This window comes from Colossoma macropomum, unplaced genomic scaffold (assembly GCF_904425465.1).
Source record: "Colossoma macropomum unplaced genomic scaffold, Colossoma_macropomum, whole genome shotgun sequence".
NCBI classification, from domain to species: Eukaryota; Metazoa; Chordata; class Actinopteri; order Characiformes; family Serrasalmidae; genus Colossoma; species Colossoma macropomum.
Window position 1 is genome coordinate 15884835 of NW_023494801.1, and position 23240 is coordinate 15908074.

Here is a 23240-nt window from a genome sequence, read left to right on the forward strand (position 1 = left end):
GGCACGCAGTGGTCATAACAACAAGCAATTTATGCTGTTACATCATTGGTGATATAAGACATAAAAATCAGAAGACACGGAAAAATTAAAATGCTTTTTGATGCTTGAAGTGACCCCAACCACAAAAGATCAGCAGGAGAAAAAAAGAACAATAAAATAATAGAATAGAAATTGAAACGTTGTTGCCCGCTACTCTCTACCAAAAAACTCTGCCCTGTTAGATTCACTTTTGCAATTAGTTACTACATTTAGTAGGTGTATTTGAGCAAGGAAGTCACCAAACTGTACTGGATGTCACCCCTTCAAGACCAAACTGGACACCCCTGCTCTAAATCTTTCAAACATCAGTGACAGCTTCAGTGTCCTGGTCTGTTACCCTCTGTAAAGGCACTTGGCAGCTTCTACCATTAATTTTGAGATTAATGGCGGGCTTCAGGCTGTGATTATCTTTAGTTGAGAAGGGCCTCTTCTCCTCCTTGTAGGTCTGTCTGTCCAACCAGTAGAAAGACACTATGATGAAGAGACCAGCAGTGGAGACAGACACACTGCAGGCGAAGAACACGTAGCTGTAATGGCCAGTGCAGTCCACCAGCACCCCTACAAGACAGGAAAAATGTGATTCAGCATGAGATAAACCCCTCACTGCTCAAATACTAATTTAATAGTGGTTATGGAGATCAGCAATGAGATCAGTGCCAGGCCATCAAGATACAGCCTTCCTATCGGACTGACATTTGCGTTTTCATGGTAGAGGTAACCTGAGAGGATCACGCTGTGTCTTTCGTGTGCTAGCCATCTATAAACCCACAGTGGAATCAGGGCTGAGCCAAGCTCCGGTCACCCAGCACATGACCCTTGCTTCCCTTCTCACTGCCTCTCTTTAACTCTAACTCTAACTCTCTCTCTCTCTCTCTCTCTCTCTCTCTCTCTCTCATGGATGCCATAAATGCAAGTACATACTTGGCTTTATGCTTTCATACCTCAGGGTGAAGTACAAGAAGCATGGCATGTTTTCCTTGCACAGCGAAGGTTCAGCCAAAAATGTACACACAAATTCAAATGTACAATTTTTCTCTTACATCAAATGTAGTTAATCAGTAATGACGTTTAATTTACGAAGTTTGGTTCTTTAGATTTGCACTGATACTACAAGAGCTTATAGCCTCCAGTTATCAATGTGTAAACTACATGCTTAAAGAAACGGTTTGGTACAAAATTAAAGTTACACCGTTTTCTGTTTAGTTGCTAACAAACACTAGAAGTCAATAGTCACCGAAATTCTCTAAATACATTCACAAAACTTCTCCCAACCCTTTTAAACCACATCCAAGTCTTCATTAAGGCAGTGCATGTTTGTTGAGGACACCATATGACTTACGACTTATGACAAATTAACAAAACTTTACAGTGTAGCTAAATGCTGTGATCAGCCATCCTTGACAACAGGCGGTTGCATTGAATTCCACCTCCCCTGTGATATCTGTTTCCTCTTAGTGTGCACACACATCATAAAGTCATGTAGGCGCTAGATTGTATCAGATGTTGTTTATATTTTTAAACATATACCTTCAGATTAAAACATATAAAGGGAAACAAAGAACTTGCAATTGTACTCTGTAGCGCTGTGCCATGCATGCATGCAAAAGGCAACACTCATTTTCTAAAGCGGCCGCTTGCAGTGTTGGGCAACACTTTTTTAATTCACACTTCACACTTAAGTCATACTTAAAGTTAATACTTCATGTTACTATTTCACACTTAAGCCATACTTACTAACCTCATTGGCAATCTGCATGACCTTAATGAAGACCTGGATGCAGTATGAGGTGGTTGAGTAAAGTAACAATGTTTTCATGTAAGAGATTTGGGTGACTATTGTGAGGGTAACGCTACCCTACTGCAGCACTGGACTTGAATTTCCAGTGCTAAGCAAAAAAAAAAAAAAAATTGGCTAACAAACATGTCTGGGCCAATGAGCTAGTCAGAATAAGAGGTAATTGTAGATTGTGTAAATTTGATTTTTCACCAAACCATTCATTAAAATCATCCTACCCTTCAAACCTGGTTGACTTGTTAAGTAATCTCAAATAGACTTGCTTATGTGGTTTCTAAAACTGTTTGATATTATGTTATCTATAAAATTAACAAAAGCACACACAGGCAACTGTTTTAGATATGCAAGGTCCATTTGTCCATTTTAGTTAACAGCATACCATACAATGTCAGAAACCACATATATACTTGAAAAGGGTTCTTTAGAGTGATGCCACAGAAGAGCGACCTTTCAATAAATGATTCATTAAAGAACCATTTAAGTAAATAGGATGTGCTAGAATGAAGATCCTTTTTAAAGCCTCCACATAACGTACATGTTCTATACCAATTTTTTTTCCTAGAAACATACACCCAAGCTAAGAACCATTTAGAAAACTTTGACATTACTTAACAATTCTACATGTCTACTCAGGCTTAAGATGTAAGCGTGATTTTTGGCCAAACCAGCACTTTAACAATACACTCACGCATGCTTGCACACATGAAAACAGTAGTTGTGCTTCACCTGCTAGCGGTGGGCCCAATAGAAGTGTGACACTCTCCATGATGCTGATGAGGCCCAGGGCAGAGGGGAAGCAGCTCATCTCGACTGTCTCCATCAGCACTGTGAAGAGCAGTGAGCCCACAATGCTCATAGAGGCACCGAATAGCAGCACATAGGCCAGAAGCACACGGAAGCTCGTGGCCGCACCACACACACAGTTGCTCAGCCCGTTGAGCAAGAGAGCACCTGCAAACAGGTAGACGAAGTGGCGGCTGCCCCGGAAGCGTGGCAGTCCAAAGACCAGGGCTGCCGTTGGTCTGACCGAGATGTTGACCAAACCAAGGATGGCCATCAGCAGGGCCGCACGATCCTGCTCCATCCCATGAGTGGTGGCGTAGGGCACCAGATAGACCAGTGGCACCACAAAGCCCAGCATCATCCACGACACACCCAGCGCAAAGGCACGGAAGCGGGGGTTTGAGCGCATCAGGTCCAAGGCCATGTGCCTGCGTAAGAAGGGCATGAGTCCAGAGATGCTGCCCTGCAGACGACCCTTTAGCCCCTCCCGCTGGATATACAGACCACTGTCTAGGAGCGATGGCTGAACTGGAATTCTCTTTGCCTTTGGTTTGGGCTCCAGAGGCCTCATCACAGCCCCGCACACACAGCAGTTCAGCAGGACCCCACCCAGCACAAGGAAGCTTCCTCGCCAGCCAAAGCAGCCTAACAGGAAATTGGCCAGCAGGGGCAGAGTGCTCAGACCCAATGCTGTGCCAGTGGAGGAAAGGGCATTGGCAAAGGCACGGCGGCGTACAAAGTAGTGACCCACCATGGTGATGGATGGCTGGAAGCACAAGCAAAACCCCAGTCCTGTGGAGTGGGAAGGAAAGCTCAGAATTACTTTTAGCATGAACTTCTGAAAAAGAGTGTGATTGTGTGTAATAGGCCCGGGCGATCAAACATTGTGAATATTTATTGAAATACAGTCATATGCAAATCAAATATTTTGTTGATCTTTAAAGTAAAAACAAGTAAGCACTACCTCTGCAGTAAACTGTTTTAAAGTTTGTTTTTTTTCTGCAAGTGTTACAGCACAGTTAAAAAATAATAAAAAATAGTAATTGTGGCATGGGCAAAGGTTTGGACACCATTCCAGTTGTAAAGTCTCAGAATTAGTTAACTTTTAAATGACTTGTAAGGACCGGTTAGGCAAGTCAAGAACACTCTTCAGGAAATGTCGGCTGATGACAATTCCAGAGTAATAAATTATCTGATTCTTCAACTCTTGTGCTATCACCAACAACCATGGGCTCCTCTAAGAAGCTGGCTGAGGATCTGAAGAAGCTAATTGATGCCTACAAAGCAAAGGAAGGCTATTAAAAGATTTCAAAACACTTGCAGCTTGCAAGTTTCACGGTCTGAAATGTCATTAAGAAATGAACGGGCAGTTCAGGGGAACTGTGGAAGTCAAGACAAGATCTGGAAAACCAAGAAAATATGCAAAACAAATTTGCATTTTGGAAGTGCTGTGGACTCATGAAGTAAAAATGAAACTCTGGCTTTCTCTGTTTGGAGAAAAACATTTGATGAAAAGCATTGGGATGGGTCCACACTTTGGGGTTCATGTGGCAAAGGAAACTCTGCACTGGTAGATTGAAGAAGGGATTCCACTAAATATCAGCAAGTGCTTGAAGCGAATGTGGCAGAGTCAATCATGAAACTGATGCTGAAAAGTGGCTGGGTTCTACAACAGGACAATGATCCAAAACGTACCTTAAAGTCCACCATGAACTACTTCAAACAACACAAGCTGAAGCTTTTAGAATGGCTCTTACGGTCCCTGGACTTGAACATCACTGAAAATCTGTGCATAGATCTTGATTGTGCTGTCCATACAAGGCAGCTCAAAATTATTGCAGAACTAGAAGCATTTTGCAAAGAAGATTGGATGAAAATCCTTAAAGCAAGAATAAAAAAACTTTTTGCTGCCTACAAAAACATTTGCAAGCTGGAATGTCTTCCAAAGGAGGTGTTACTAAGTATTTTAATCACATATAAAGCAACTGTGCATTAACATTTGCAGGAAAAAAATATGTTAAAAACATGTATAAACTTTTAATACTTATAGATTTTTAATAGATTTTTAGAATACCTGTAGATATTTTTCTGATATTGTGATACTCCTTTAACGTATTTCTGACAAAATTACATACCATACTCAATCAGATATTAGCAGCAAAGGCTACACTAGGTGGCAATGGCAATGTACATATTTTACTTGCTAGGCAGGGAAGGAGATCAAGTCTAGCCATTCACTCACTGTAAAAACCAGCATGCCAGTTGGGAGAGTTAGCTAGTTTTCAGTGTTGTAATTATGAAGAGTGAAAAAGGCCAAGAGTTTATGATCAATATTGAAAAGTATGGAAAATTATAATAAAAATTTTGACACTATAGCCCAGCACTAGAGTCCGGTGAGCCAGACTGACCCGTGATAATTCCAGCAGCAATGTACAGGTCCACAATGGTCTGAGCAAAAGAGCTGGCCACCATTCCTAGTCCACTCAGGATCCCGCCCACCATTATCGTTGCACGGCAACCATAGCGCTCTACAAGGACACTGCACACAGGACCTGGAAAAAAATACTGGTATTGTTAAAAAACATCTATATCAATGGACACAGACGAGTCAAAGCACACCAAAAATGCCCAGATACGATGAGATGACAATGGAAGTATCTGAATTACAGATTATCCCTTTTAGCATCGCTACACATATGGAGATTAGCCTGGTAAAAGACAATGAATGACAAGTGCACAAGAGTCACACACTGCATCCTACACACAATTGATGAAAATCCTCTGTCATAACTACAAAAGGGAACTCGAGGTTGCACAAGCCTTCTTTTCAGGTCTGTTCAGACTGGCCAGATTAAAATAAAAAAAAATCCTTATCCCTCAAATCAAAGCTGAATGTGAACAATCAGATTAATGAACAGCTCTTTCAAAATTACAAAGGCTCTTTGATGTTGGGAAAAATGAGTTCCAATTATTCTTTATGTTTTAGGAAAGATTATGTCATAGCAGTGTACTTTCCTCTTAGTGATTGTTCTCATTCCTCACAGACAGAGACTCTACTGCATTGCTGGATTAGCATTAAGGAGAAAGGTGACATCTATTTACTGAGGGTTACAAATGCAGGTAATTTAGTGCATTTGCCCAGCATCACCTACACATTCTCCTTTTCTGGATTATGATAAATGGTTTAAAATCATTCCAAGATTTGTTAATATGGAGTTATGTAATAACTGAAGTTTGGAAGGAGGACTATGCCTGAAGCTGTTTCCCTTTCCAATCTAAAATCCCATACATTTTCCATCTCTACCTTCTCTGCTACTATTACCTGTGACAACGTTTCTTAGCCTTCTCTCAGTGCTATCTCTGTTGGTGGTCCGGACTTCTGGCCTAAAGCATAAGTCACCCAAAACTTCAACCCAAGTTCCCAGAGTTCTCTCCCGTCTTACAGTCACACAGTTTCTTCTCATATTACAACTGTATGTTAGCTCATGAAATATAATTGCAAGGTGTCCTGTCCACATTGTGAAGCCTTTCTCCTTCTCTTCTAAAACTGGTTATGATCTCTAGATGAAATGAACACTACTCCTGTTCAAACAAAGATTTGGAGGATGCGGCACTGTGCAGAAATTAGTTGGAGGATCACCTTTGTTTTGCTGTTGGCTCTGGCCTTTCCAGCAGAGACAGCCGTGGAAAGATAAATACACATTCTCACAGATGAACAATGGACCTTAAAGGCAGTTAGAACAACCTCCTGCCTGGCTCACTGTTGTCAGAATTAACTTGATGCTCTCCCAAAGGGCAGAAAATGAACTTGCCTGTGCTCTCTCTCATCAGAAGCTCCACCCATCTGAAAGAAGATACAGTTTTCTACCTTTCCACTCAAGCAATGTTTGAGTGTTTACTCTTGAGCAAGACGTCTCTATCAATGAAGAACCTCATCTAGCTATTTTATTCCACACAATGTGCACTTCACAATGAGTAAGTTTGTGGAGTTGTACATTTATATCTGTACTTAACCTCAGTCTAGAGAAAAGCAAAGCAATAAAGGTGAAAACAAAAATGAACTGTTCTACTCAGTAGTCAAATCCACTCATTACTGAATGGGCTTTCTGTTTTGTGTAAGTCTCACAACGATTCATATACATACATCATCTAAACCGCTTATCCTTCTGGGTCGCTTATCCCAGCTGTCATTGGGCAGAAGGCAGGATACACCCTGGACAGGTCGCCAGTCCATCGCAGGGCAGACAAACAGATAGACATACATATACAATCAGACATACATATACAATCACACACACACTCACACCTAGGGGCAATTCAGCATGTCCAATCAGCCTGACTGCATGTTTTTGGACTGTGGGAGGAAACTGGAGTACCTGGAGGAAACCCATGCAGACAGTGGGAGAACCTGCAAACTTCATGCAGAAAGGACCCCGGTCGCCCGGCCGGGAATCGGACCCAGGCCCTTCTTGCCATGAGGCGACAGCGCTACCCACTGTGCCAATTACTTTCATCATGAAATCTCAAACAAACTGAACAAACATCTTTTTTACATCTGAGAATTGTTTGATTCTGGACAAAAAATTTATATGAAGCACATATTTTGATACAAGTGTGTTGAAATCTGGTGTCAACATAACTTATATAACAATTGTGAACAATTGCTTTGTCTGGCTTTAAACTGTGATGTACAATTGTGGTGTATTGCCTTTCTTTTTCTTGTTCTTAACTGTGTAGCCTTCAGTATGCTAAGTAGTGTATTGCTATGGCTTATGAACATCTTTGTGTACCATTACTTTCAGGTTTGAAAAGGGAAATGTGTCAGATCGCAGTCATTTCTGGTGAGTAGTGCTTCTGAAGATGACACACTTGTTCGCTCAGTCCTTTGCTCCTCTGAGGGCTCATTTAACACCCTTCACCTCAGCTAATAAAGTAATGGAACAGCCTTTAAGATGACACTGGGGATTCCTGTTACAGATGGTATTGAAGCGTGCACAGATTTAGTAGGGCTGGGTGGACAGGGAAATAACCCAGCCGCATTTTGACAAGAGGAACAGGCAGAAGTTGATTTGAAGTAACTGTGAGGTTTGAATTGATGTTAAATATTGCTTTTGTTCATCTAAACTAAAGTTTTGCATTGTTCCGTTTAAAGTATTTATTTGAGTTGAATAAAAGCAGTTAAATCGCTTGGTACCACATGAACAAATTTTTTATGTGATTTTTTGGTTCAGCAGACAAATCATTTTTAACAGTGTGTGCTGGACACCAACCCTCCAGGACTGGTGTGCTTTAATTAATGTCAGAATAATTCCAAAATCCACTCTAAAAAATGGAGGTGCCAGAAAGGCGTCTTTACACAATGCCATAGAAACACTTTGGATTCCCTAAAGAAGCCTTCAGTGGATGGTTCTTTGGAAAAACATTTTTGTAAACTAGATGAGTGACTGTGAAGACTTTTTTAAAGCAGAAAAAACATCTACAAAATGAAAAGGTTCTAGGAAGAACCCTTTAATTGGTACATAGTTTTTTTTTTTATTACATAAAGGTTTTGTAAGCCTTTAAAAGGTTTCTTCACACTCACAAATTCTTTTTTAAACATGGTTCTTCAGGGAAACAAAAATAGTTCTTCTGTGACATTAATCAAAGAATCCACCTCTTCTATGCAGGTCAATTGCTATTTTCAGATCTATTTTACACCTAAGATCTTTTTACCCCCCAGTGCCCTTCCTACCGCCTGCGTGTAGCACCGCTGTCATGATGGCCGGCACCCAGGACGTCTCAGTGTTGCTCGCCTGAAACTCGTTCTGCAGATCTGTGTAGAAGATGCCGATGCAGGAGGGGAAGGCCAACGTCAGTGCCAGGACCAGCACAGTGGCTGCAAGCACCACCCAGCCCCAGCCTCCATCTGGAGCCAACTGCCCACTGCGCCTCTCTGCTGCACCTCCGGCAGGGTACTGCCCTTCCTCGGGCAGACTAGACGGCTCTTCCTCCTGGTCATCTTGCTCCTCAGGTTCGCAGCTGCTCTTCTGGCCTTGTCCTGGCCCCATCTCTGAACAGTGACAAGCATCAGTGCTGGTTCTCACCCTGTGGCTACCGAAGCCGTTTCTCAGAGTGGCCCTCTGGTTCTGAGGAGCCTCCACACCCTCGGTCATTCTGCCTGCCACAGGGGCTTCTGTTCCAGCTGCTGTCTGCATGGATGACAGTGCAAAAAAATGATGAATAGAAATCTATACAGTCAGGTTGTCTTAAGGCTTTTACAAACCTTGTCACATTACATAGGGCAGTGCTGACATTGCACAAATGATTTTTGTAGAATACTCACAAATTATAAAGCATATGTCGGGAGTAAAGATACAGATTAGGATTTCTTATTAGTCCAGTGGCTAGTAAGCCATAACCTTTATTTTACATATCGATCATTCTGCCGAATTGGCTCTAAGTCAAAGCCAAACACACTTTTCATACTTCTACCTGACTCTGACTTTAGACTAAAATCCTTTGAGTGACCTTATACATTAATAATGTTTATTTTATTAAAATCAAGCATTGAATATTCCATTCCACTACAAAAAAAGGCCTTCAAAACATTATTAAATGTTTCGATAGTGACTGCTTTGGTGGGGACAATTTCAGATCATTTTGAGCAGAACTCAGAAACGCTAGCCAGTACATGACCAGCAAACACAGCTTTGAACCGTTGTACACACATAAAATCTTAATATTATTCATTAAAACCGAAATATATGTTTCATTAGTGACCGTTTTTAATGTTACACACTACTTTTCAGACTTTGGGACACATTTACTTCACAACAACGACATCTAACGGCTCACCATGAGGCCATGACGGACAGGGATGCGGCCTCACTTCCTGCTCTATAATGCAGGGGTGTGGCTAAAATAAGGCTCCGCCCACATACTACATCTAAATCTTTGAATTTCACTTTCACAAGAAAGTAAAAAGTAAAATAAATGCAAAAAAGTATGTTTACAATAACCCCCCGCCCCAAGTAGAAACTACCCTACAAATTATAATTTTGTATATGTTTAGCTTATTACTATCTCCATTGATGCTTCGGGTTTAAATAGATCTTAACATAATCCTTGTAAATATTTAAGGTCATCTTGAACCAGTTCAGTAGAATGGTCCATATAGCAAAAGCTGTCCTCGACAGGGACAGTCCTAGTGCTCAGCGAGCTCAGCTGCCCCTGGGCATTATTAAAAGCCCACTGAGGGTGAGACGTCCTCTACCTCTCTGGGTTATTAGTGGTTTCTGTCTGCTGATTCAACACTAAAACACTCTTCGTGTCATCATCGCCTCTCGACCTGACAGTTCCGTTCAGTTCTCGTTTCTCTTCGCGCAACTTTGGTGGACGCTTCGTTCTAATCTGCTTCTGGAGGATTATAATCCCAAAGCCTCTCAGCGTCCATCTCGCTGACTGAAGGCACTGAGGGCTTCGTTACTGCGCCAGATGTGTGCAGCGTGTTTTGCTTTATCCGCTTCTATTTTATATGACTTTGTCTTTCTGCGCGTTAGTCTCCATGGGAACAGCAGAACGCAGCACCTGTTCGCACTACAGTCGTATCACGATATGAGCAATAATCACTCTGAACCTATTACAAGATCATTTGTTCCGTTTTAGTCTGACCAGAGCTCACGGCGGAACAGGTCATCGGTGTCCGTGGTACAGCAGGTCCTACCTTGCGTCCAAAAACTCCTTCATAACCGGAGCTCGTCTCGCTGCCTGTCTGCACAATCAGTCCTGGCTTTTTCCGCCAGGGTTAGGTTTTTGTTCCTCACCTTAGCATGAAGATGGCATCTGCACTTGACATGAAGTGGACTAGGCTGTCCCCTCCCCGCCGGTCACTTTGCTGTGGTCAGCTCTTCCAGTGTAGGAGCAGAAACAGCCTGGAGTGACCACAGTGCAGCCCACAGGCAGGATCAGAGGGGGAACCACCCCCCTGACTGCTAGGTGATGGTGAACACTGCTAAGTAACACTGACAGGAGAACTTACTCACTGACCACTGACTGGACCTGTCCTACAGACCACAGAGGACAGACTGTATGAAAGAATAGAGCCTCAAATGTACTTGATTCAAGTGTATACATCTTTTCCACATGTTTAAAATAACACAGAAGTATTACTAAACACAAGTAAACTGCAACTGGGTTGATTTAATAAATTGTGTTGATGTAGAAACGATGTACACATTTGAATCACGCAAACTTTACCTTCTTCAGGGGGTTTTCTCAGTGGACTACTAAGAACTTGTTTTATCTACCTATATATTTTTAGTATATGTACATTATTAAAGATTCACTACCTCAGACAGAAACAAAACATTGTTTCAGTTTAAGTCAACAAACAATGTTGTGGTTTCAAATAAAATTGTGATTTTAAAGGGCCCATGTCTTGGAAAACTGAATTTTCCCCACTTTTTTGAAATGAAAGAGTTTGATGTAATATGTAAACATGATTGGTTTAAAAATGCAGTTAAGCAGCAAACACAGCCTGTTTTGAATACACTGTCACAAAAACTGACACTTATTCAGTCTATAACAGTTTAGCCGCAGCCATTCTGAAGTTATAAGGATTGTTTCAGCCTCCATCGCTTTTTGAATGAGGCATAAAACAGAGCAGCCAATCACAACAGATGTTATTTACATATCATTGCTGTCCAGAAAAAAAAATAAAAAAAAATAAACACAGGTATTACCAAAATGGCAGCTTTACAGGAGAAGGTAAAAACATTCTTTACTTCCAATGTCAGTTCACGTAGAAAGCTTTGGAGCGTTTCTATTGACAATCCCTCATGAAATTTTACACATAATGTAAAGGGAAGCTGCTCAGTCATAAAATGGTAAGATAACAACTGAAATACTTGATAAAAATGGCAGACTGTCAGGTAGATGTGTAATCCGATAGTTACCTAACCTGCTCTTGGAGTGTTCCTGCTCTGCATGTTCAGGTGTTTCAGTGTTCCAACTAATCAGAGCCCAGTTTACCAAAATAATCTTTGAGTTAAGATCGTCTTAACTGGTAAAAAGAGGCTATAGTGTAATGCTTACTCTACCATTTAACTAGCAGGGACAGTTCACTTTATTGTGACACAAAAACTTTTTAAGTCACAATGTATTAATTAAGCAATAGAACACGAGAGGGAGTGTGTTATCGTGAAAAAACACCACGGCTCTGATTTGGTCGTTCGGCTAGTGCCGAAGATCATCACAGCCGTGATGTTATAGCGATAACACACAATGAGTGTTCTATTCCTTTTATACAACAGTTAAATAAATAAAGTAAGAAATGTATACATTGGGTCATGAACGCGGCATTTAATATGTTTTAATGTTAGCAGTTCCGCCAAATTATAGTTCCTTAACAAGCAGCTCGTTGCTACGTCAGAGTAACGAGCTCCGCTCACTCCCTGCACAGGCGACAGTTCGTTCTCCAGCTCCTTACACTAAATTCCGAAACTGTCATTACCACTGAACAGCTTTTTTGTTTTTTATTGCGGCAGTTTTATGGCTCAGTCTGATCTGGTCAGACTCTGAAGATGAGACTACACGTTTGACGATTCGGTTCATGTCTGGCTAATTCCAGGTTGTTTAGGTTTTCTTCTGTCACAGCTGCTGACTGAAAAGCTGCTCAGTGGTAAAGACAGTTTCGGAATTTAGTGTAGTCTCATCTTCAGAGTCTGACCAAACTGGCTGTAGATCGAATGTGATCTTAGAAGTGATCGTTTTCTGATTGTGGGCAAAGTAAGTAAAAACGTTCAAATGGCTTGAGCGTCTCCAACAGCTGTCGAAGTCGTGGCTTCGCAACTTAGCGGAATGATACAATGTTTGTGAAAAAACCGTGACGTGACGTGATGGCGAAATAACAGCACGGTTAGAACGCTTCTCAACCAATCAGCTTGCGTGGCCGGAACTAACTGTTGTATAAAGTTCTATGTTTTTACTTTTTGAATTAAGCTAAATAAAAAAGTCTTGACTCAATTTTAAGTAGTGAAATCTGCAATTGTACATTTTGAAAATCGCGAATACTTTAATTGGCAGATGTAAAACAGACAGTTTTATACGTTACTTACCATGACAGACTGGAAGCATGGCTCTCACAGCGATCAGAAAGACTGGCAAAGACATCATGATCACAACATGAAAAATAGTACAGGGAGACAGACCTATGGTAGTAGCCTAGGTGAAATCCAAGACCAGAACAGGTTTTAATGGCAGAGCTTAAAATAGCCATGAGGCAGACAGAGAATCTTTTTGAACCCTGCTTCCCCAGAAAACACACGATCAGACTACATAACATAGGATGAGGATACAGAATAGGCAGTTTTCTTTTTTACAGTCCACTTTTTGCTATGTGCTCATTTAAGCCCTTAAATCACAAGCACCTGTATGTGGGCCCTCACTCTCATAATAACAGTTTCATTGTAGTTACCTGACAGTAGTTCAAGTGTGTTAAAGGTTGCAATACAGCACTGCGTAAATATCTTTTATGAGCAATATATAGAATACAGTACCAGTAATGAGCACAAACAGGACTTAGGTTTCTGTTAAAATGATCATAATACAGTTTGAATACTACAGTACATACTGTAGCATGTACTGCTTTAGTACACAGGAAAGGGTGCATTAGTGTGGCCTTTGAGAAATGTGACACACCTGGAAAGCACACAAATGAGCACAGAAGCCAACAAAACTGCTTGTGTAACAGGCTGAAAATCTAATCTTAATGGTGCCTAATACGCCCCTGGTTATATTAAACGCATTTTGTCATGTTATTTCATTTAAAAGACAAAATTCCTTCAATCTTCCATCAAAATGTAGAGGGTTACCTGCCTCTAAATATCTGATAATTTTTTATTACATCATCATGCACCAGTGGACAGGGAAAAATATTACTAAACAATAATATCATGTTACACCTTCCGCTCCCTCCACGTTCACCACATCATCGAGCTAAAGCAAACAGCTCGCTCACAGACCCTCCATGATACCATTAAACACTCAGAAATGTATCACAGTGTGAAAGGAAAATGCGTTATGATTTCTGAATCACGTTGACTTCAAGCAGTGATAATGGTTTGAGTTCTATTTTAATAAAATGTAAGAACTGTACAATCCAGTTTATTGAACAGGCATGTTGCTCTTATGGCAAATAAAATAAGTAGATTACGGCACACATGCGCGCACACACACACACACACACACACACACACACACACACACACACACACACACACACACATCAAGTCGCTTATCAAGTAGATAATAGATTAATAGTTTCTTTACATCAGACATTCAATTTGAAAGAAAAATGTTATTTATCTTGAAAAAAAAAAATTGACATACAAACAAAACTGAATTCTATCATGTTAAAATTTTACTTTTTACTTCTAGAAATTAGCATATAAGATTTCGTTTATAGCTAGTAACTCATGTTTTTTCCTTATTCATTTAAATAGTTAGAGTTAATTTTTCATATTTTGACATATTTTGAAATTCTAGGTGTTTGAATTGATTTCTTGAAAACAAAAGTTTTACATAAGAAATTTCCGCTATTTTTTTCGACTCTTGCTACAGAACAGTCGTTGGCGGGCCGGGCCGCTAGGGGTCAGTAGCGCTATGTTGGTTTTGTATCTTCTATGCAGAATCCGGTGTTTCCGCTGCGGGCGGCCATCACGCTTCTGTCTTTGCAGCAGCGGCTTGATCTTCGGCAGGCAAGTTGAACTGGAAACAAGTTATTTTAACACAATTGCCTTATTAGGTCATTATAATAACCCATCACTACAGGATTTTAGGGCTCTAACAGGACACTGTTTTCTTGAGTGTAAATTCTGGCCTGATTAGGAGCCGCTGTGGAGAGACCTGCGCTTGTTCTCTGTGTTAGAGCAATGACTGCACTCATTTAGGTTAGCTAGTTAGTTTATTTAGAGAGTATATACACTGTTTGTACATAAGTATCCAGAAACTCCTTCTGATTAATGGATTCAGCGGCTTTGCAGTGCATCCAGTACTAACACAGGCCTTCAGTTGCAGACTCAGAGCTTGTATGGCTTGTATGATCTCTATAGAAAAGCATTGTCAATGAAATGGGACGCTCTGGAGCCGCCACACATGACCCTTAGGATACAATGACCACTGCCAACAGTTGGCTCGAGGGGTAAAGCCTCCCAGCTCTGTGCCTTGGAGCAATAGAACTGTGTTCTCTGTTCTGATGGAGCGCCATCCGGAATCTTTGGGATGAGTTGAAAGGGTGTTTATGATCTGAAACTAATAATCCAACATCAGTACCTGACCTCACAAATGCTCCTCTGGCTGAATGCAGTAAAATTGTCACAACAACATTCCAACATCTAGTGTGAAGCCTTCCCAGAAGAGTAGACACTGTTACTGCAGCAAGGAGATCCATAGAAACTCCCAATTAATGCTCTTTATTTCAAAAGAAATGTTGGATGTGCAGGTGTTTTGGGGTGTATAGAATATGTTACTATCCTTAAAATACATAATTGAAGGTACATAAGTCAAGCTCAAAAATCTCTTCAGCACTGTTTTAATGAAGCTGCCTGCATTGTTAGCCTGCAAGCTCAGACTTCGGAAGTTATGACAGTCTTGAGGAAAAGTGAAGCAGCACTATTGGATAAACATTAAGGAGTGCAAGCTGCACAGTAATAAACAAGCCAGCTCAAAGTAACTTGCTATCATTCCACTTAATTTTCAAGAAGTACTTGCAAGTTCATGCAGATATGTATGTAAACTTGTTAAACAGGAACTGTTGCCCTCTTAGTCCGTTATGTTCCGATATGACCAAATATGACCACTGAATGCCAACTGCATGTTTTGACAGGAGTAGAGTGATGGCAGGGCGACGAGCTGCCATAAAGGCCATTGACTGGCTGGCTTTTGCAGAGAGGGTGCCTCCAAACCAGAGAGCTATGTTCAACAACCTGAAGACCCGAAGCGATGCCGTCTCTGCTAAGTGAGTGCTGTCCCAGTCCTTTGCTATGATGGGGTGATGGGTTAATATGCCTGTGTGCACATGGTTTACATCTGTGATGCAGCAACAAGCTTTAATTTGGTGGCCAAAGTTGCTTTACGATCTACATTAAACTGCTGTTGTTTGCAGACTTGCCTCACTGCCCGAGAAGCCAGCCCCCATCGACTGGAGTTACTACAGAAGGACAGTGGCAAAAGCAGGAATGGTGGATGAGTTTGAGAAGAAGGTGAGTTCTAATGACCCCTCTTACACTACTGCATTATCTATGCTCTCTAAGGGCCTTGACCCACCAAGCCGACGGTCAGCTGTTGGAAAATGGCAGAAATGTGAGCCAACAACATTCTTGAGGGCACACACACAATGGGTTTTTCAACACCAGTGCAAGTAACACAGGTTACTATTGCTTGATGTCTGCTATTCAAATGTCTGGATTATTAAACAGTTGGTGTTTGAATGTGGTATTGCCAAGATGTACTGTGTACTTTAAATATTTTTTTTTTTCAGGAGACAAGTATGTACTTGTGTGTATTTGTACTACCTTTTCATAACTTAATGCTTTAAAAAAAAAGGACAATAAAATAAAATGTCTGGATACAAGACAGGGTGTGTAAAATCAATATAACTTAAAAAATTTAAGTGCAATGGGATATGGTACAGTCATGATACTGAAGATACTGAAAACATACCTTGAGGGTACCACTCCAATGACAGTTTAGGGCCTTATTTTATGAGAGTGTAGAGAGTCGTTCTTTTCGCACAGGCGTGTAAAGTACATGCGTGCTGGCAGTCAGCAGTGTGTTTGAGTGCCGATTTTCACAGGAGACGAGACGCAGTGGTGAGCTGATGGAAGGTGATCATCAGTTGGCCTTAGTTTGCACTATGTCTTCCTCATTGGCTAGGTGTGTCTTGGCTGTAAGGCTGTTTACCATATTGACGTTTCTCTCTCCCTCAAATCGTTCAAACCACAGTTTGCTGCTTTGACTGTTCCTGAGCCAGTGGACACTCAGACTGCTAAGATCAGTGCACAGGAACAAGAGTCTGTAAGTGATGCTTTTTGTGGTTCATTTAATCACAGTGGTGGATAAAATACAATATTATGATATTAGCTAAGTTTGTCACCATATCAGAATTCATTTTAGTTTACATTATTAAAGTTAGAATCCATGCTTTCTGAGTAGTGGTACTCTGCGCTCTTAGCAAAATGGTTTCTATATAGTGCTAAAAAAAGGGTTCAAGCGTTCTAAAAGGAAGCCTTGAAGAACCATTTTTTAAGACTATGTTAAAAGTAGAGGTGGGCAGTATGGCAAAAAATGTCATATCACAATAAGTTTTCCAGTTCATGCATGGATGGGACCTCACAAGATTTTAACCCCATTAAAGTCAGTGTAAGGAGAGCTTCTTAAAATGATTCCTTTTACCACAAAGGAATAATTACTGTTAGATTTTGTGTGTTTGCGGTGTTAGATTTTTTCTGAAAGTTGTTTTTCTATTCCATGATAATCTTATCATGCTGTAGAACAAAAATGCTGCGGACTACATTCAGGCTTCCAAAGCTCGCATAGCTCTGTATGAGAAGGAGGTAAGTTGCACATTGTATGTTGTTTTGTAATATCACGGGGAAGTCTTTGGTAGATAAATATTCTTTGTATTGACCATTCTGTTTACTGTTGTTTATAAAACCATGCCTCAGTGCTGTAGAGTTATTGTTTCAGTGATGAGCTATTGAGTGATAAGCTCTAATAAGAAATTACTACAGCTGAGAGATTTTTGATATTACACCAACAGATGCTTCAGAATAACAAGGTAACCACTTAAATGTACAGTTCATAGATACAGTGCTGTAGTAAACTGAGAAAAAGTGCTGATCTTTTGGTAGTACCTTACTGGAGCATTAATCATGGTTTTAGGGCTGGTTTTCCAGAGCCAGATTAAGCCTAAGCCTGGAGTGAAAATGTCCAGTGGTGATTTGGCATTGGCATTGGCACTGCAGTCTCATCTCTGGGGAAACCAGCCCTTAAAGTTCAAGATCATATAAATAACTTCACTGTCCTCCTTTGTTTTTGGCAGCTTGAGAAGTTCAAGAACATGATTCCCTTTGACCAGATGACCATTGAAGACCTTAATCATGCTTTCCCTGAGACAAAGCTTGACAAAGAGAAACATCCATATTGGCCACACAAGCCTATAGCTGACCTGTAATTTATTAGCAAAGTCAAATTGTTTATAAATTAATAAGTCTTTGAGTGCAGGATCATATTGTATGGTCCAGTCTGTATAATGCTTCTAAAGTAGAAGAGATTTTGTGAAGTGGCTCAGCACTGTTGTATGTATGGCTAAAACATTAAATAAATGGTTTAAGTTTTGATTCCTTTTCATTTTGAAGAAGCCTGAAAAATGACAGTTATGCTCATTCAGGTGCACAGACTGTATAACTTTCACTCTTCCTGTCACATTTCAACCAACAGGGATGGTCTGTCAGAGAACATGTCATTATTGATTCAGGTGACATTTGCATTGCGTTCAGCTTCATACTGTTGAAGTTTGATAGTATTGTACTGTAACTGATATGATTCAGGTATTTGTAGAATTATTACGTTTTCAATGTCAATGAGAATCCACACCAATTTCAGACAAGCATAATGGACTAACAGTATTTGTGTGCTGACAGACTAAAATTAGTTTAATCCCCAGGATTTCACCTTTACAAAAAAAGATATTTTAACTGTCAAAACCTTAACATGTGATTTATAGTGATTGGTATATAAGTTTTACATTTGTACACATAGCAGAAGTAACCCTGTATTCACCATACATGGGCTTTTATGACACAGTGTTGTGACAAAATTAAATATTTATAACATAAGCACAATCTAGAACCTCAGTTGTGAAAATTCCAAAACTTCAGCTGTGGTCAGTTTTCAGAGATCCACCACAGCAGACAGTGGGGAAAAATAAAACTCGGAGCTGCTGCAAATAGGCTGATATAGGCTGAGGATTATGTTTATCATTTTGAAAAATTAACACAGGAAAAGCAGGAAACACCACTGGATGTGGAAAGAAAAAGAGAACAGCAGTAAAGTGGGTCATGAAGTTATAGAAAGGCAGGAGGGTTTGAATTCTGAGGCGAAGCAGTTTTAGTTGAGAAGAAAGAAATGGTGAAGGAGGAGAAAGTGTGAGGGAGCAGATCTTGTGAAGGAAGTAAAGGGATGGAGAAATCAGGACAGGATGAGAAAGAGACACTGGTGGAAGACATGGTTGTGATGCCCGACCAGAAGAATGTTCTGGAAGCACTGGAAGTCCCAGTAAATTGGAGAGAAAGAACTGGAGGAGGTGGAGAACTCACTGAAGAAGGATCAAGTGGAGGAGAATGTTGTTCCAGGTGCACTTAGTACAGTTAACCAGAATAAAATTAAGCTTCACAACATATTAAGTCAGTTCTTATATGAACGACGTGGCAGATATTGAAGTTGGTGTGGAGTCTTAGGAGGCAGCTGTACAGAAAGCTCTTGTGAAGGAACTGATTGTAATGTTCAGAGCAACCAGATTGATGAACTTGAGGCAGGAAACCATCAGGACCTACTCTAACAACCTTAATGGAGATCAGTAGCAGAACTGAGGATGCTGATGAGAAGCAAAGTGTGTCAGAAATTCTTCCTCAATACCCAAACGGACATTTGCCTGAAGTCTCTTGTATTTATTAAATTTTTGGAAAAGAAAGTAGACAGAGAAGTTCAACAATGCAAAGTGTGAGTTTATAGTTCATTTTAAGATTTGTGTCAGAGATAAAATCCTAAAGTTTTTCTTGATATTTGCTACTTTATTTTGTGGATGTGCTCTCTGATCTTTTCAAGATAAACATGAGCACTATGCGTCAAGAACTGACAGGAATGTGGATCAGAAGCACAAAGCCACCAGGATCTACTCTGACAATCCTGTTGGAGTTTAGCAGCACCAGGACTGGGAGCTGAAGATGATGGTAATCAAGGAGGACAAAAGAGTTGACAAAGATTACACAACTTTACCAGTCTTTTGTTGCCCCTGTCCTAACTTTTTTAAGCTGGCATCATATTCAAAATAAAAAAAATAAATAAAATCAATCAATCAGTCAATCAATCAATCAATGAAATAAAAAACAACAACAATATTTCCCAGTTTCAACATTTGATATATTGCCTTTGTACTATTTTTTTGATTAAATACAAAGTTTAAATGATTTGCACATCTTTGCATCTTTGTGTTTATTTACATTTTTTGCAAACCAGTCCAACTAAAAATTGCAGTATTACATTTTTTTTCTTTAAAAGTTTCCACTTGAAGTCTGTCTTTAATTATTGATAGGTTCAAGCTTATACATGACTATGAGCTGCTAGGTAGTGCCCCACAAATCTTTTTTTTTTTTTAAATAAGTACTAAGAAATACTAAGATTTATATTCATAAGCCATCCAAGAATAATTATCCATTTTAAAAACTTGTTTTTGAGAGGAGGTTTTTAAATTACTGTGTCAGAAATCTCATCCCCCAAGATCCCTCAGTTTAAGTACTGTATCGTGTTCTGGGTGGCTTTATTTTGTATGTGTACATCCCACTAACTAAGAAGTGAAATCAGCAAAGTGAACCTGATTGAAACATTCTGCTGAAGTTTAGGATTATTCTCAACAAAAATGAAACTAAGTTTTTGTAAGAATTTAAAGGAAAGCATCCAGTGGAAAACCACAAGTCAGAACATTAAACATTATTGTACTAAGGGATATATCAGGCATTGCATGTTTTTTTTGTGTGTGTGTGTGTGAACTTATGGTATAAGGTGCTTGTGGAATTGAAGGTAATTTTTAACAAAAAAAAATATATAAAATGGATGTTAGCGTGATCTGTACTAGATCTTTGTTGTAATTTATAGTTCTAGTTGATAATTTATTTTGTGAGGAGTTACATCAGATTTTATCCAGCAGATGGTGCTGTAGAACAGTCTATATATGCTGTGATTTAATTTTATTATAGTTCCTCAGTCTGTTGTGCAAACTATGTTTCTGCAAACTACGTTTGTCAGCTGCATTTTTATATAAATTTATTATTTATATAATTTAGTTGCACGTCAGTAAAAATGACAACACAGCAGTCCTTAATCTCTTGCTTGTGTAGTCATAATTGTTGGACATCCAGAGTGTTGCCAAAAGGAACAAATGAATGTGGAGAAATCTGGAATATATGGCACCAGCCCACTTGCTGCGCCTTTATTTTCTCTTACACCTCCTTCAGTGCTGCCTCGTTCGGTCAGCTGCCCCAGACAATGACGTGGTCTCGGGGCCTCCTCATCTGCTACTGATGAAATGTAATTTTGACAAATTCTAGCAGTGTTTCAAGTATAATTCCAAAAACTGAATTACATATAGATAAAAGAAGAAGTCATTTTTCTTTGAAATGACTTTGAAAAAGTCAGAAAGTGAAAAATGAAAAAGCAGAGTTTCCAAAACAACAATTAAAAAAAGATTAAAAGATATAGAGAATATGGGACTCCTAACAACAGTGCAAGACGTGATAGACCACCAAAACTGTCATTATCAAATAAACAGTACTTAAAGCTTTCGTCTTTGAGAGATAGAAAAGAATCAAGCTCCACTCTTGCTTCAGATCTGAAAAAAATCCACAGGTGTTTTTATGCATCCTTCCACTGTGAGAAGACAACTCAACATCATGAGTCTGAAAGGATCTGTAGCTGTCAAGAGCCGTTATTGAGAAAAGGAAATCCCAGCAATGCTTCTGGTTATGATACACTCATGCCAGGACAACACACACTAACATGTCATTACCATGTTGTTATCACTGCAGAACTAAGAATTGTTTCCCACCCAAATAATATCAAGTCTGCTGTGGGCCTACAGTGGTCTCTTTGCATTGATAGATGAGGGAGAGGGTGGCCAGAAAGTGTAAACCTACAATACCTAATAAACTGGCAACAGTGTGTGTTTTTTTGTGAATGATAATTATATATAATTGAGGATTTTAAGTTTCAATGACTTTAAAATCAAATAGGTTTGTATTAGTTGATGCTAATTAGTTCGTATAGCTAATAAAAATAAAGATGAATAATATCAGACAGTAGTTAGCTTCACCACAGCTTATTAGTGGTGTCACTCATGATAAGTGCACAAAAATACAAAAAATAACTGGCTATGGAGCTTTGTGGCCTATCCAATAGGAGTAAGACACATTTTGTATGGGGGCATAGACAGAGGGGAATTTTCACTCACTGTGCAAACTATTTTCTAAGTCCATCTTCCAGTAAGTTCAGGTCTTCCTTCAGGTTACTAAAGCCCCTGCTTCAGTCCTTCCTGTTAGATGCTACATATAGTGTGAGGAGGTATATATATCTGTCTGCTCTTTGTGAGCAAGTGCACATAATAGCAGCCTGGGTGTCATTTTGACCTGTGGTTACTCGCTTCTTGTCTCATTTCCTATCACCTTATCAGGCTCAAAATAGAACACCTCTTCTCAGCCTGGGATTTTTAGGTGTTTTGTGGTGTGCATTTCTGCCTCATCTTGAGGTTGAGTGTGCACAGCTCATTGTGATCATTTTTAGTAGAGGATGTTCAGCAGTTCAGCAGGTCAGCCTCAGCCTGTGGGAACAGCTGGTGTGTTTCCTGCTTGGATGAATTTATTCAGTGTTGCTTTCATAATGTGCGAACACGTGAGATGATATTACATGATATGCAGACTCCATCTGGTATTCGGTGTATGTCACATGCCAAGTCGTGCTGCGAGATGAGAGGCAAGGCTGGTCTGTGGCATGTCTGGTTGTCTGGTGCATCCATTTTAAAGGTGCCAAGTGACAAGACACAAACTGAGGAAAAAACGGGGTTTCAAGAAGTTATGGTGCCACCGAAAATTGTGTGCCCATATCAGCTGCCATTAGGGGTAGAAAAACAAAAACAACAGCAATTTGCAGCCTTATCTGTCAAGCAGGCTGTCACTAAGTCACTGTTGATTCGATGGTGCTGTAAAGTCGACAGCATTCCCTTCCAAAAAGACCAGATATGGGTATATCAGTGCTAGAAGAACATGTCCAGTAGCGTACCTGTTTTTACACTAGTTCACATGTCAAGTCCTCATGAGCCAAAACACTGCAGACTTCAGTGTGCTAGCTTATTAAACACACCTGATTCAGCTTATCAGCTTATTAGCAAGGCCTTCATTAACTGAATTCAGATCGTTAGGTGACAGTAAATACTAATCTCCGCAGCACTTTGGCCTGGAAGAACCCCAGTTTGACATGCTTGCACTAGTTGGTAGTGCTAGAAAGTATTGATCAAATTTACTAAGGCAGTATTTTAAGAATACATCAAGACAATGGAGTATCAGATAATATAAGTTTACATCAATAAAGTTAGTGAACCCATGCTTCCAAAGTACTGGCACTCTATGCTAAAAGAAGTACGGTAACACTTTACCAAAACTTACACAACACCTACATAAGCCTTTCTTGCCAATTGACATAAACTTATATAGACATTTACAAAGGCTTATGCTGACAAGCATCACTTGTCATAACACTTTCTGAGGTGAAATCACATCAAAATTGACAAACTCAGCCTTTATGGAATAAGTCTTTATAA

At 39.9% G+C, this 23240-nt stretch overlaps 2 protein-coding genes across 2 annotated transcripts; one reads left to right on the plus strand and one right to left on the minus strand.

The window, feature by feature from the left end:
* Nucleotides 1-337: 337 nt before the first annotated feature.
* slc16a5b (solute carrier family 16 member 5b) lies at nt 338-12728 on the minus strand. The gene is made up of 5 exons (XM_036590557.1): nt 12712-12728; nt 8349-8805; nt 5026-5169; nt 2561-3409; nt 338-597 (listed from the first exon to the last, which is right to left on the minus strand). Exons 1-5 carry the CDS (start codon nt 12712-12714, stop codon nt 338-340), a joined length of 1713 nt encoding a protein of 570 aa, XP_036446450.1. The 5' UTR covers nt 12715-12728.
* A 1546-nt stretch (nt 12729-14274) lies between these two features.
* atp5pd (ATP synthase peripheral stalk subunit d) lies at nt 14275-17994 on the plus strand. The gene is made up of 6 exons (XM_036590517.1): nt 14275-14352; nt 15480-15611; nt 15759-15855; nt 16598-16669; nt 17146-17208; nt 17697-17994. The coding sequence occupies exons 2-6, from the start codon at nt 15490-15492 to the stop codon at nt 17826-17828; spliced, it is 486 nt and encodes a 161-aa protein (XP_036446410.1). The 5' UTR covers nt 14275-14352; nt 15480-15489; the 3' UTR covers nt 17829-17994.
* The last annotated feature ends 5246 nt before the right edge of the window (nt 17995-23240 follow it).